At 54.4% G+C, this 13,813-nt stretch overlaps 2 protein-coding genes across 3 annotated transcripts; both read left to right on the top strand.

Moving 5' to 3' along the window:
* The first annotated feature begins 2,570 nt into the window (after positions 1-2,570).
* On the top strand, positions 2,571-3,618 carry LOC102057292 (ribonuclease CL2-like). Of its 2 annotated transcripts, none has more exons than XM_005436699.3 (2): positions 2,571-2,677; positions 3,091-3,618. In XM_005436699.3, the coding sequence occupies exon 2, from the start codon at positions 3,097-3,099 to the stop codon at positions 3,526-3,528; it is 432 nt and encodes a 143-aa protein (XP_005436756.1). In that variant the 5' UTR covers positions 2,571-2,677; positions 3,091-3,096; the 3' UTR covers positions 3,529-3,618. The 2 variants fall into 2 exon arrangements, with proteins under 2 accessions (XP_005436756.1, XP_027657505.1); XM_027801704.2 differs by having other exon boundaries at positions 2,572-2,671.
* Positions 3,619-9,260: 5,642 nt separating this feature from the next.
* MBOAT4 (membrane bound O-acyltransferase domain containing 4) lies at positions 9,261-12,037 on the top strand. The gene is given in 7 exon segments (XM_055697829.1): positions 9,261-9,309; positions 9,427-9,634; positions 10,186-10,401; positions 10,675-10,889; positions 10,892-10,915; positions 10,918-10,977; positions 10,980-12,037. Coding segments are annotated over 7 exon segments (1,530 nt in total). The 3' UTR covers positions 11,738-12,037.
* Positions 12,038-13,813: the final 1,776 nt, after the last annotated feature.

Here is a 13,813-nt window from a genome sequence, read left to right as displayed (position 1 = left end):
GAGCATGGCCCCGCTGTCAGATCTTTCAGGACCACTGAGATCCAACAAGAGCCCTGTACCCCCTCAGCCTCGCCCCACCACCCCACCACCCCACCCACGTCTGGCCCTCAGAGCTCTTCGTGGGGCACCCAAGCCTCCTCCATGTGCCTTACAGTGCACCCCTGGGTCCCCAGGGAGCCAGCAAGGTGCCTGGCCACCAGGGCACACAGAGTGCTGCTCTGCGGCACCTTGGCTGAACACGTAGGTGCTCAGAGCACGGCACCGGGGATGGGAGATGCCCGAGGAGGGCAGCTGTCCTGCAGGCAGCCAGGGATGGCACTGCCTATCAGACTTGTGCAGATGTGCGGCTCCAGTGGGCAGAGCATACCGGGATGGGGTTTGCTGCTCTGGCTCTGCTCAGAGCAACAGCCCAAAAGGAGGTGCCGCCTCCTGCAGGTTCTGTGCAGCCAGTAGCCTGCAGCTCACAGGTTAAATCTGGATGGGGGTTTTTCCTCTGGAGACCTCAGGGTGAGGTGGTTTGTGTCACCAGGGCAGAGACGCATGGTGGTCATTCTCCAAGGGCTGAAGGGCTGAGATAGAAAGAGAGCAGAGACCAAACCCCTGTGTCTGCAGAGGCCCCAGGCATCCTCTCCAGACAGCACCAGCCCACCCAGCCCTTCCCACGCTCTGAGAAAGCTGAGGCACCAAGGGGCCAACTAGAAGTTGCTGGTCTGGGTGCCCCAAGTACCTCCACTGATTCCTCCTCTCCACCCTGCGCAGGGATGCAGAGCCCACCTTGCCCGGGGCAGGGCACGCTGCCCTCACTGAGCCTGCAGCTTCTCGCTCTGATGCCTCACGTGCTGCACAGTGAGCCCTAGGCACACGCAGTCCGTCACCCCTGCACTCCCCAGCAGCACAGCCCTGGCAGGCCATGACAGCCTGACCATCCGCCTGCCTCCCTGCAGGCAGGGCTGGCACCAGGGTGGCACAGGGCAGCAGCAAAGGGGAGGGCATGGGGCAGTAGGAAGCTCCCATCAGCCTACCTGGGTGGGCCAGGATGGGAGAGGGAGATGCGGTTGGGACTACCCTGGGACAAGAGGGGACCACAGGCTGTGGTTCACTAACAAACCTCACAGCAACCTCTGGCAAGGATGCCTGAGGGTCCTCCACGTAGGGTAGGCTCTAGCACAGGTAGCTGTACCATACCAGCTAGAGACAGCACTGGGATGCAGGGCTGATGGCAGGCCCTTGCCGGGCATCCAAGCTTGTTCCTCCTTCTGGGGACACCATCGCCTTCCCACCCACACCAGGACAGTGGAAGGCAGAGTGTGATGAGAATGCCCACCCTCCTTCCACACCCAGCAGGAGCAGGGTCTTGTCAGCCTCAAAGAGTCAGCAAGGGGGCCATGCGGATCTGCCGTGTCTGCGAGTTTTTGGCCAGGTGCCTGAACTGTTCCCACTGCAGGGGCTGTGCAGCCTTGAGGAGGATTTCTTGAGAGGCCCACAGAGTGTAGAGATGCCACCACAGCCCAGGGCAGAGCACTCTCCACCTTCATCATGGCCAGTCTTAGACCTTTTCCAGTCTTTTGGGGAAGGTGGTGCCCAGAACTGAGCCTACCACAAGCTGAAGTATATGGTGAGCTTGGGACAGAAGAGGGGGCAACTCTGCTGTCCTTGGGACAAGTAGGTCAGGTCTGATGGTGACACACACTTGAAGGGTGCATCTTCTTGCAGCCCATAGCGCTAGTGCTGAGGCCCACTCGTGGAGTGTCAGCATCCAGACATGTCATTGTCCTCCTTGAATCACTGGTGGGGCAAACTTGGTTGCTCATGCAGAAGAGAGGCAGCTGAGGACTCCTGTGACTTTCTTCCTCATCCTCTGTTTGCCACTTCCCAGCACAGTCTCTCTCATGTCTTTGAAGAGAAGGATGGAAACCACTTGCACCTGGTGGTGACACCTTCTCCTGGGCAATGTATGCCTCTCCCTCTGGAGGGGACACTCTTCTTGGGGCTCCAACCTGCAGAACCTCTGCAGGTTCTCCCTGATGAATGAGGGAAAGGGGTGGGAGTTTTTGGTGGGCTCAGGCTGGCTTCTGGCTCTTTGCTTGTCTCTGCCTCAGTGGAGTGGCCAGGAGCATGTGAGGTGGCGGTGGGGCAAAAAGCATCCTGGCACTTCCCAGGGGTATGAACTTGCCTGCAAGAGGGCACAGGGGGAAGGGACATACAGCTCCTGAGCACATGTGGGGCAGTCATGGACGTACCACAGCATCCAAGAGGGGCAGGAGCATCTGTCAGCTGCCCCAGAGGTGACGCTAACATCCTGCCCCCGCACCAGGGAACTAGGCATCTTGCCCTGCCACCCAAGCAGACCCTGGTGTCCTGCCCGCCATGGGACACTTGGCCAAGGTCAGAATGCATGGTCCAAGGCAACATGGGCAGGGGGCACCTGAGGGGACATGTGCAGCCAGTCATGTGGTTCGTTAATGACTACCTAATGACCTTGGGGGCTGCGAGGGGGAGTGGGGCCTCCTGGCTACCCACACGCATCCGCTGGACCTTGCTCTTTGCCCTGCCCCTCCTCCTGGATCCTTGCCCATTGGGCCCAGCTGGGGCCAGTATAAAAGAGGCACAGAGGAGTGGGAGGGAACCTGGAGACCCTGAGGCCATAAGGGAAGCTGAGGCACATACACAGGTGCGGGTGAGGGATGTGTAGGGGACCAAGAGTGTCTGTGGGAGGGGACCATGAGGAACTCAAGCATCCAGTGGGAGGGGGAGGATATGTAGGGGATCCCAGTGTCAGAGCAGGGGTGGGTCTATAGGAGACCCAGAGGTCCAGGGGGGTGTTCTATAGGGGACCCAGGCTTCTGGGGAGTACGGAATTGCAGGGGACCCGGGGTCCATGGGGTGTTCTGTAGGGGACCCCGGCATCCAGGTGGGATGCACAGATGGCCCAGGTGTTGGGGCTGGGGGGGAGGGGGCATGCATTTAGAGGGGGTTTGTGAGGGACCCAGCTGTCTGGGAGGGGGAATTTGTAGAGGACTCAAGCGGTCAGGGTGGGCTTTCCGATCAGGGGCCCAGAAGTCCTGATGGCCCCGACCCCACTTTCCCCAGGTACCCATGGCAGGCTGGGCCTTATGCATGACCCTGGTGCTGGCAGTGCTGGCAGAGGCAGCGGGCGAGAGTCGCTATGATAAATTCCTGCGGCAGCATGTGGACCACCCCCAGACATCCGTGCTTGCAGCGCACCGCTACTGCGAGACCATGCTGGCACGCCGGCGGGTGACGGCCCCGGGACGGGCCTGCAAGCCCTCCAACACCTTCGTGCACGCACCGGCCGAGGAGCTGGTGGCTGCCTGCACCCAAACACCTGACGAAGCGGGGTTCCACAGCACCCCGACAGCCATGGGCCTCACAGCCTGCCGCCTGCGGGGGCGGGACACTCGGCCCCCTTGCACCTACCGGGCCCGGCAGCTCCAGCACCATGTGCGTGTTGCCTGCGTTAATGGGCTGCCCGTGCACCTCGCTGGCACCCACGCACCCACCCAGTGAGGCTTGACGTAGGGGGGCTGTAGGTGGGGACATGGATTCTTCTTCCCACTGGGGGCTCCGTTGGGGCCTGCAATAAAGGAGGTGCCACAGGCCTGGGTTCTGACATCAGCTTCTGGGGGGACCCTGCAATCCTACCCCTCCCTAGGTGCCCCTGAGCCTCCTTGGGTGCCCCCGACCCTGTCCAAGGTGGACCTGGCCCTCCATGTGCCTCAAACCCCTGGGTTTTCCCAACATCCTGGATGTCCTACAGCCCCTTAAGTCACCTATGACTTCTCTTGTGCCTCATAGACTCCCCTTTCCTGGGTGCACCACAACTCCCATGGATGCCCCATAATCCCCCCGGGGTCCCCTTGATCCCCTGGATGTGCACTCAACTCTCTCCCCTGGTGTCCTGACTCTGGGTGTCACATTGCTTTCCTGGATACCCCATAGCTCCTGCAGGGTCTCCCAGTCTCCCATGTGGCCCATAACCCCTGGGTACCCCCAGCTTCCCCCATGTCTGCCCCATAAATCCTCGTGTGCCACACAGTCCCCTCTGCCACATGCCTATGACCCCATCTGGGGCCTCTCCAGGGCTGGGGCCGCTCTTGGGCCCGCTCTTGGGCCCACTTGACATCCCCATGGAGCTGGGCACTGTCTGGGGCCACACACAGCCTTGAACCACCACCCCACACACACTGTACACACACAAAAACACAACACCTGTATGCAAGCAAACACGCCATGCACACCAAGCATGCACTGTGCACGCAACAAACAACCACACACCATACTTGCAGCACAAAACATACACACAACATGCATACACAGCACAAACACACACACCCCACACACATACACACATATACAAACAAATATTTTCTTGGGTTTGGGTGGGATTTCATGTGTTTCAGCTTGTGTCCTGTCACTGGGTACCACTAAAAAGAGCGTAGCTCCCTTATCTTCATCCCTCCCCATCAGTACACTGATAAGCTTCCCCTACCTGAGCCTTCTCTTCTCCAAGTTGAACAGTCCCAGCTCTCTCAGCCTTTCCTCCTATCAGAGATGTTGCGGTCCCTTCAGCAGCAGCAGCAGCCCTTTGCTGGACTCCCTCCGGTGTGTTTAAGTCTCTCTTGTGCTAGGGAGTCAGCACTTCCATCAGGACTCCCTTGACAACAAGACCAGAGCAGAGGACCCCCAGCCTGCTGGGCTGCATTAGGCAGAGCGTTGCCAGCAGGTAGAGCAAGATGATCCTGCTCCTCTGTTCAGCACTACTGAGATGTCCCAAATGCACTCAGAAATTGTAGCTGAGGAGGAAAAGAAGCACAGCAAATGGTCTTCCTCATCCTTTTCAGTTGCTCCCCATCCAAAATGTCTCTTCCTCATGTGCCTTTAGTAACTCAGGTGCTCCTTTTCTGTAGCAGAAAGGCACTTGGAGGGCCCTCCGTGATCTGGTGAGCTCCCGCTCTCAGCTGTGCCCTGGTGAGGAGAGCTGGACACTGGAGAAGAACTGCGGTATTTCAAGGGCATTTGGGGCATTCCTGGCCTGACAACTTCCAGCAGATTCACTTCTCCACCCTCCTGGCCATGGGAGGAGGTGGGAGGGCTGACCCTCTCGAGAGGGAATGCCTGGGGTCTCTGCAAGTACAAGTTTGATCTCTGCTCTGTGTCTTTTTGCCTTGGTTCTTCAAAGCTTGGTAGAAGACTCCAGCCTCTCCATCTGTTCTCTGGCAGCTCAGATCATCATGACACTGAGAGAGAAAAATATCACCACTGTGAGTTACCCTACAAGCCTTGCACAACAGGCTCTGAAGAGCATGGGAGAGGTGGCACCCCATCTTGGGTAGACAGCTCTGAGCAGCAGTCCCAAAGCAGCAATGCCAGTTCGGGGATGCCCTGCACACTGGGGCTACCTGAGCGTGCTGTAAAGTCAGGGTTGGTCCTTGCACCTTCCCTTTGCCTGCAGGGCAGCCCCACCCCTCCAGCACATCCTATCCCATTACTATGCTGTTGGTTCATCCCTCTGCTGTGTTTTCCCCTAAGAAGCAACTCTGCTTCTTCAGCATATGTTAGTGTCTGCTCTTTGTGAAGGCTAAAGGAAAAAAAAAATCTCAGCCACAAAGGAATCAGGATCATCCTTGAGGCTGTTAGCACATCCGGTCTTTCCATCAGCCAGTGGCAATGCAGGTCATAGCCAGATATTTTACCTCCGAGGCAAAGCACCAGTTGATCTTCTGGCTTCATAACAAGGATCAGAAAAGCTGTAGCTGCTCCTGCCATCTCCAAAAGAAGACATCAGGATGAGAACTGACTCTGCAGGGCTTGTGTGTCATGTGAAAGGGGATGGAAGGGGAACAACAGCATGCAGCCTTAGAGCTTTTTTTCCCCCATCACTTGCTACTATGCATGGCCCTTAGAGCTGCATACCTCTTGTTTCAGGAGCTCTGTGGTGAGGTTGAGGGGAACCAGCGCAGGAGATGGTCTCCAGTGATGTCAGTCCCTGTTCTAAATGTCCCAAAACATTAGGAGGTACAAGAGGATCCATCTCCATCTGGCCTTGGTCTCAACGCTGAAAGAGAAAAAGGAGTTCCTAGTAGGATTCTGCCTTGAAAATAAGTCACCTCTTTTGCCACTGCTGACACAAGGCAGAGCACAGGGCTGACCCCTCATCCACACCAAGTTCAGCTGATGTGGCTGAGCTGAAGAATTGCAAGGCATATTGCAGGCAAAAAACTGACTTGCAGAAATTTCACTAAATTTAATTTATTACCAATTAACATACACTTTGAATTACTGATTTGGGTATTGAGAAGCACAGAAGATACAAAAAATTACATGAGAACTTACGGAAGTGCCTTTTCTCCCCCTTCCCTGTGCACAACATCAGACTTCATGAGTGGGATCACAGCTGCCATGAAAGACTTCTGCACTGTCCTTAAACTACTGGGCTGTGTAGTTTTGTGTCGCTTTATCCAGAGACACAAAAGGCCTTTGCCACAAGCAGCGGTGGGCTGTTTACAGGCAGTGGTCAGCAAATCTGTAAGGGCAACAAGCAGCAAAAAGCTAGAGTGGGACTGGTGCCTGAAAATAAAGGAAGGATTGTTTTCATTTTTGTGTTTTAATAAACCATTGCATTTATTTATAAATTCCATTCTCATTTAGGTATTTTCGTGTCCTGCCCATCACAGCCAAACCTGAAGTCCCAGGGTTTGTGGTTGTTTCTGCCTTGTAACACCACAGACAGAAACTTTCATCACCTCAGTTTTGTGGACAGGAGTTAAGCAGCTTTTCTAAGGTCATAGAGAAAGGCTGAGACAGGAGCTCAGTTCAGGCCTCCTGAAACCTATTTAATGGCCTCCCTTCCCATTTACATGCTTTTCTGTGGAGAAAAGACAAATCGTGTCAGTCTGACTAAAATAACTTTTTTTTTTGCTTTCAGTGTACGTTTTTCAATTTGTGGCAAGTCCTGCAGTGGATCAGTACAAGCTGCATTACAACAGGCAACCAAACCTGCTCCCAAAACAGCACTATATGCCACCAGGAAGGCAGCTATAAACTTTCTGGATACTAGCACAAAGCTAAGATTTGAGTCATATCTGCTCAAATTTCATGCCCAGAGTTTGCTCTGACAGTGGTCAGCCTGCTCTTCTCATTTGCTGTATTCCAAACGATTAATTCCTTAGCCATGAACTGGGCTGTTGCTTGTTTAGTACATGCAAATGAAGCAAATAATGCTCTCTCACATGCTTCACTATAGCTCACATGCTTGCTTTAAGATCATACTTCCACCACCCAGCATCTGATGGTATAAGAGAGGCATGAGCAGCATGTTAACATTCCCGGTGCTACGGTGGAAATTTATTTCTGCTTCTTGAAAAGCAATGGCATTTTTGCAGAACCATAGCAGGGAATTGCTTATGCAGGTACTGCAAAGGCTTTCAAAAAATATTTACTCAGCGAAGTCAAAACTGGGCTCCGTGGATTTGGCAGAACAAGTCCCATGAAACTGGGCTGTCACTGCATGCCAAGCATGCCAAAACTGACAAGGAAAAAGCTCCCCTCCGGTGCTATTGCTTGCTCTTAAAACATACCTTGCACAAACACAGCAAAATACAGCTGGTTTCTCTCCAGCTTTGCTCTAATATTTTTTTCCATGGGGGTTTGGTCCCCCACCTTCTTATAACCAAATAACTCATCCAAACAATGTGGTAAGCATTCCAACATCACAATAGCTTGAAAAGCTCGGTGAAGAGTAGAAACATTCATAAAAATCAGACCTGATATATTGTTAAAATAAAAATATCTTTTTTTTAATGAGCATGGTTCTTTCTGTAACTTTAGGCACGAATTCCGCTTTTTATCGTAAAACAGACTAATTCAATATTTTGAAGCATTTGTCAAAGGAAGGGGAAAACCTTACTTCTTCTACCTCTCCAATGTTAAATTTTTTTCTTCCAGAAGGAAATTCCAGGGTATTCCTCTTCGTATTCACACTAAAATAAAGATATCAACTGAGTTTTTTTAAAAATCCATGAGCTTTCCATTTGAATTAGTCTGGGTTTTGTTAGCTGTATCTCACAAAGAAGAATAAGTCCTTTAGACTGATTTTCTTAGGCTTTTTCTGTGAGCACAACAGCAACTGGCTTCACATCACCCTAGAGATGACTCTTCAAATCACCTTTCGAGTCTGGCCCAAAAAAAGCCCTTTTGCTGTGTCATAAAGCACATTTTTGAATGAATGCACAGTTTAACTGCAGGGACTAATTTCTACCATCACAAGTATCTCTGTGAGTCCATATTTTTTCTATTTCTTTATTTACTTCAAGAAAAATTGTTTGGAGAGAATAAAGCTATTCCTTTCTCTCTGGTAAATGAAAAGGCTCTGTAGCTTGGGCTGAGTGGTGGGGCTGAGGGACTCACCATCCCTTGTCACTGAGGAGTGGCGGAAGCCATCCCCTTTTCTGTGAGCAGGGTTTTAAATACTGGGAAGTTCTTACCTCTACCCCATAACAAATGAGGCCAGAGCCAGTAAAAAGTCACAGCTTTCTGTGAAGGACTGAGCTGAGAGGAAGCAAAGAGAAAGGACCAGGCCTCTGGGAGCACCTGGGGATTTTGCTCTGAGGTGCATCCCAGCATGGCACACATGGCACACAGACTGATAGAACTGTTTAGGTTGGAAAAGACCTTTAAGATCACAGAGTCCAACTGTTAATGTAGCACTGCCAAGCCCACCACTAAACCATGTCCCTAAGCACCGTCTACATGTATTTTAAATACCTCCAGGGGTGGTGACTCCACCACTTCCCTGGGCAGCCTGTTCCGGTGGTTGACAACCCTTTTGGTGAAGAAATTTTTCCTAATATCCAATCTAAACCTCCTCTGGTGCAACTTGAGGCCGTTTGCTCTCGATCTATCCTTTGTTACTTGGGAGAAGAGACTGACACTCATCTCGCTACAACCTCCTTTCAGGCAGCTGTAGAGAGCTATAGGGTCTCCTCTAAGCCTCCTTTTCTCCAGGCTAAACAACCTCGGTTCCCTGGGCTGCTCCTCATTAGACTTGTTCTCTAGACTTTTCACCAGCTTCATTGCCCTTCTCTGGACACGCTCCAGCCCCCCAGTGCCTTTCATGAGTGAGGGGCCCAAAAGTGAACACTGTATTTGAGGTGCGGCCTCATCAGTGCTGAGTACCTGTGGCAGCTCAAAGAGGCTTTTATCTTGGCAGCCCGCTCTTGCTGTCTTTGAAATATGTGGTAATGGCCCAGGCATCTGACCGAGCAAATAACCAACCCCAGCTTTTTCCACGTACACAGAAACCTTGGGACAGAGGTGCTTGAAGGAGTCAGCACTGACAAATGCAGAAAATGTACTCCTCTTGCTGCAGATACCTCTGTTTCCTTGGCTCTGCTTTGTTGTTTTGAGGTCCTGCCACATATAAAGAGGAACCAGAGCAGCCCTTGGCTCAGTCTTTGCTCCAGGCGTCAAAGGCAGCTGAAGAAGCAAGGTGCTCGGTGCACTGGCCAGACCTGCTCATCCTCCTCCCTGCAGCCCCATACCAGCTGGTGGCTTTCCCCCTTGCTGCTCTCTTCTACCACCTCTGTGCTTCAGGGCACCTCTCTCTGACTGTCTGGTACGTGGCTGTCACCCCTGCTGCTGCACCGAGGGCAAGTCCTGCCTGTGGATGCTTTCTGGGGGATCTCCTGGACCGAGGTGCAGCGGCACACATGGTAGTAAGTCCCTGCTAACTCAGGTAGGGACATTTGTATGGCTTGGATGTGAGCCGTCTCCAGTCCTGCCTCTGTGCACCGGGGCCAGATCAAGGTCGTTAAGGAAAACCAGCCAGGCCAGCCACTCCAGTGTTGTAAGAGATGGGTTTAGGGGTGTACCAGGATGAGCACATGGGGAAGGGGAGCAGGGAGGGAATGGGGACTGTCTTTGGTGTGACGAGGATGTGGGCCAGGCAGGGCCAGCAGTATCTATCTGCTGCAGTCCCTCCCCATTCCTGCTTGCGGACACAATGGCACTGGTGATTCCTCAGCCCAATGACAGGCCAAGAGGCAAACTATGGGGGGGCTGTGGAGGCTGTGGAACCAGACCAAGCCCCACTTACCAACACCCTCGCAGGAGCTTCAAGCCTCATTTTCCCCAAAAGGCAGCCAAAGGGCATCTGATCTTTCCTAGGTACATATTCCTCCTTGCTGGAGGATGCCTCCTCACCGGCATAGCCATGGGCAGCTATGCTGTGTTGCTCCTCATCCCTGCCGCTGGCTCTGTGCTTGTCCTCCTCTCCGTCAGCCCAGCTCGTGCCCACACCTGGGTCTTTGCTCTCCAGGTGTCCTGGCAGACACTCTGCCACCTGGGTCTGAGCAGCCTGGAGCTGGACCCTCAGGATGCCAGGTAAGGCTCTGCCTCCTTCCCGTTCCTGCCCTCGGCTGGAAGCCTTCCCGGCCATTTTGTGGGGGTGGAGGCCCCCTGGGCTGCACTGACTGTTCCACAGCCAGCAGCCTCCCCTCTGGCTCCGGCCACATCCCCGTGCGTGGGCGACCCTGCGGGCATGGCAGCGCTCTGGGGACGTGGGACAGCGCTCCCCCTGCACGTGGCCTTGCACCTGTGCCTCTAACGCGCCCTTCGAGGGACTCCCAGCAGCTCTCGGGTGCCCTCTCCTTCCAGGCCAGCCGTTGCCCTCTCTGCCATCATGCTGCTCACCCCAAAGGCTACGTCTCTGGCCCTGGATGTCCACGAAGGGCTCGTGCTGCTCCAGCGGGGCCAGGGGCCTCTGCAGCCCGCGCTGCCCCTCTGCAGCTACCTGCCGCCTTCCCCAGCCCTCCTCGGAGGGCCCCTGTGCTCCTTCCGCAGGTTTCAGGCGCAGGCCGAGTCCTGCGGGGCTGCCCCTGCCCGCTGAGGGCCGCCGGCAGCGCCGCCTCTGCGCCCTGGCCCTGCAGGGGCTGCGTGCGGGCTGGCGGCGGGGCTGGCTGGCAGGCAGGGCTGTGCTGGCCTGGGCTGCCTGCCCCACGCCCGGCCACGGGCCCTGCTCCTCGGGCCGGCCTATGACCTGTGCTGGGTGCTGGATGAGGCCCTTCTCGAGGCGGCGGGCTTTGGGCCGGAGGTGCGCCAGGGAGACCTTTCCATCCGTGACCTGTGGACGCTGGAGAGGACGCACCACCTGGCCATCTTCACCCGAACCTGGAACAAGAGCACGTCCCGCTGGCTGAGGAGCCTCACCTTCCAGCGCTGCCCAGCCCAGCCGCTCCTAGCCACCTTCGCCTCCTCCGCCTGGCGGCATGGTCTCCGGCCCGGGCAGGTCTTTGGTTTCCTGTGCTGGGCTGTCATGGTGGAGGCTGACTACCGCACCCATCCCTTCCTCAGTGCCCGGGCCACCTCTCAGGCTGTGAAGATCTTCTACTATGGCACAACCTGGCTCTTCACGCAGCTCATCACTGCCTACATCCTGGTGGCTGTGGAGACTGAGACCTTCTGCCTGCTCTGCCTGCTCTGGACTTCCTGCAACAGCATCCTTCCCCTCTCCTACAGCCTCGCACTGCTGCTGCTGCCGCTTGCCGAGAAGCTGAAGCAGAACTGAGCCTGTCCTGGGCTAATGTGTGCCACCAGTGGGGCACACCTCTGCACATGTGAGCACGCAGGGTGGGAAGTGCTATTGGCCAAGCAATCTCATATAACAGCATCCCCGGAGAACCAGGTTGGCTTTTACTCCTGGGATATCCCCCAGCTTTGAGGACTGCTCTGAAGCAGGGAGGCAAGGTCACCAGACCACTGGGCAGGAAGGCTTCCAGCCCCACTGCCTACCCAGTGTTTGTCCTGGGGCTTTGAGTCTCATTCTCATCTCACAGAGGAAGCACACCATCTCCCCACCAAACCCATTTGTGCCACTGGGAACCTGAGCGCAAGGAAACAGGCTGGCAGTCTGTCTGGGGACAGCACAAGAAACTCCCCTTTCCCCACACAGCAATACTACTGGGTCGTGTGGGTCTGTGGTGTTCCTCCAGCGATTGCTCCTCAGCCCTGTCCCTGTGGCACGTGGACCCCAACCTGTGTTCTTAATTAGATACCTTCTGCAATCCCCACTCCCTGAGTGGGTGACAAGCTTGTCCACCAGGGTGCAGGGTCAGGTGTGTCCTCTGCCACATGGGGAAGAGGGATGATCCATCCCCTCTAGGATTCTTGCAGAGGATCCTGGGCATGGAGGCAAGAACGCCAGCTAGAAAGAGGGGGGCTACTGCCCATAGCATGCTGAGGACAGCACAGTCAAGGGGAAGTAAGCCAGCAAAGTCCTGAAACTTGACTGTGGCATTCAACCGAGGCTTACGTGTCACTTTCCCCACAACAGCTACACAGCAGAAACCCTAATGCACTTCTCCAGCTCATGCATTGGTTTAGGACCCTAAAGCCTAGGACTGTTTAGGCTGGAGAAGAAGCATGAGCTACCACAGGGGAAAGTATCAGGAAAGCATGAAGCTAAGAGTTTCTGTTTATAAGACAGCAAGGAACCACCCACCAAATCTCCAAGTAATATAGCTGAAAATGCTACAAGACTATTGTTGGCCTCTGGTCTGCTGGGCATGCTGCTTCAGGGTACCAGGGCCAACACCAGAACCAGTCTCCAGTGCCCAAACTCAAGGGAAAGCATTCTGATCACGTTAACAACCCTGCCATGCAGGCCCTGTACCAACACCTATATCAGTGTTTGCCACTCAACTGAAACTCAGCACGCAAAATGGATCCAACCTTGTTTTATGTGGGTTGGTTGGATGTTTGGCTACTTCTTGAGTCCTGCTGAGCAGTCAGCCCAAGCTTTGCAAGCCACTTGCCCCACATATTATCTCCCCATTGCCAGCACAGCTTGGATTTGTTGTGGCCAGGCCCTGTCTCCTTCAATGCTGTCCTGTAGAGCTGCCTCCAACTTATTCCCTACATCCATGCCTAGAAACTGAGTCATCTCTTCACCCTATCTGAAAAACATGCTGGGCTTCTTCAGGCAGGTTCTCCAGCTGTTTCATCACTCTGCTAGCCCATGTGAGACCACATACAGCAAGCCAGGGCCAGACTCTCCAGGGTGGCCCACAAGTCAGTGGTTCCCAAGTCAGAATGCTCCTGCCACCTATGTTGGAGGGAAGCGGACCCAAGAGTCAGATGCAAGAAAGCCAGTGTATAAGAAAATCCCCGACAGCCGCAGTTGGAGTCATCCCACATTCTTTCAGCAGGCAGGGGCCTGCACAGTCTTCTCCCTAAGGGGATCAGGGGAAATTCAATGCAAATGGGTGCCCAGCCAAGGAACCATCCCCTCCCAGCAGCAGCAACCATAGCCAAACAGATAAAACAAAACAAAAAAAAAAATGCAGGTGAGAGATCTGGAGAAGATTCACAGAAAGCGTACGAAGTGTCAGAAAACCTGGGGAATTAAAATTGCCCCAAGAGAACAGGCTTGATCTGGAGGTGAATCAAGGCTGGAGGAAAGTACTTAAAAATTTCTCCCCGTTTTGAGCTGGGACGGGGTAGCTCAGCTAGTGACATCCTGTCTCAGCTTTGCTGATGCTGGGCTCTCTCCACGTGTCCCAAATCCACCCCTTCTCCAAGGGCTGCAGAACTGGTGCCAGGAGCAGGGCAGCTCATCTCCACCTTGTGTTGGGGTGAAAGAGTAAAAGCAACCTGCAACCTTTTGGAATATCTGTTTTTCTGAGCAGTGCCATGGCCTCTTTGCCAAGCTGAGTGGCTGCTGTATGTCTGGAGGGAGGGAGAGGGGCTGGAGGGAGCCAGGCCAGCTTCTCCATCTTCCATCATGCTGCTCTTCCAT

This window comes from Falco cherrug, chromosome 1 (assembly GCF_023634085.1).
Source record: "Falco cherrug isolate bFalChe1 chromosome 1, bFalChe1.pri, whole genome shotgun sequence".
Taxonomy (NCBI): Eukaryota; Metazoa; Chordata; class Aves; order Falconiformes; family Falconidae; genus Falco; species Falco cherrug.
This window is presented reverse-complemented; position numbering and strand designations above follow the sequence as displayed.

Coding starts and splice junctions, on each gene's coding strand:
- LOC102057292 (XM_005436699.3), top strand. CDS start 3,097: ATGGCAGGCTGGGCCTTATGCATGACCCTGGTGCTGGCAGTGCTGGCA.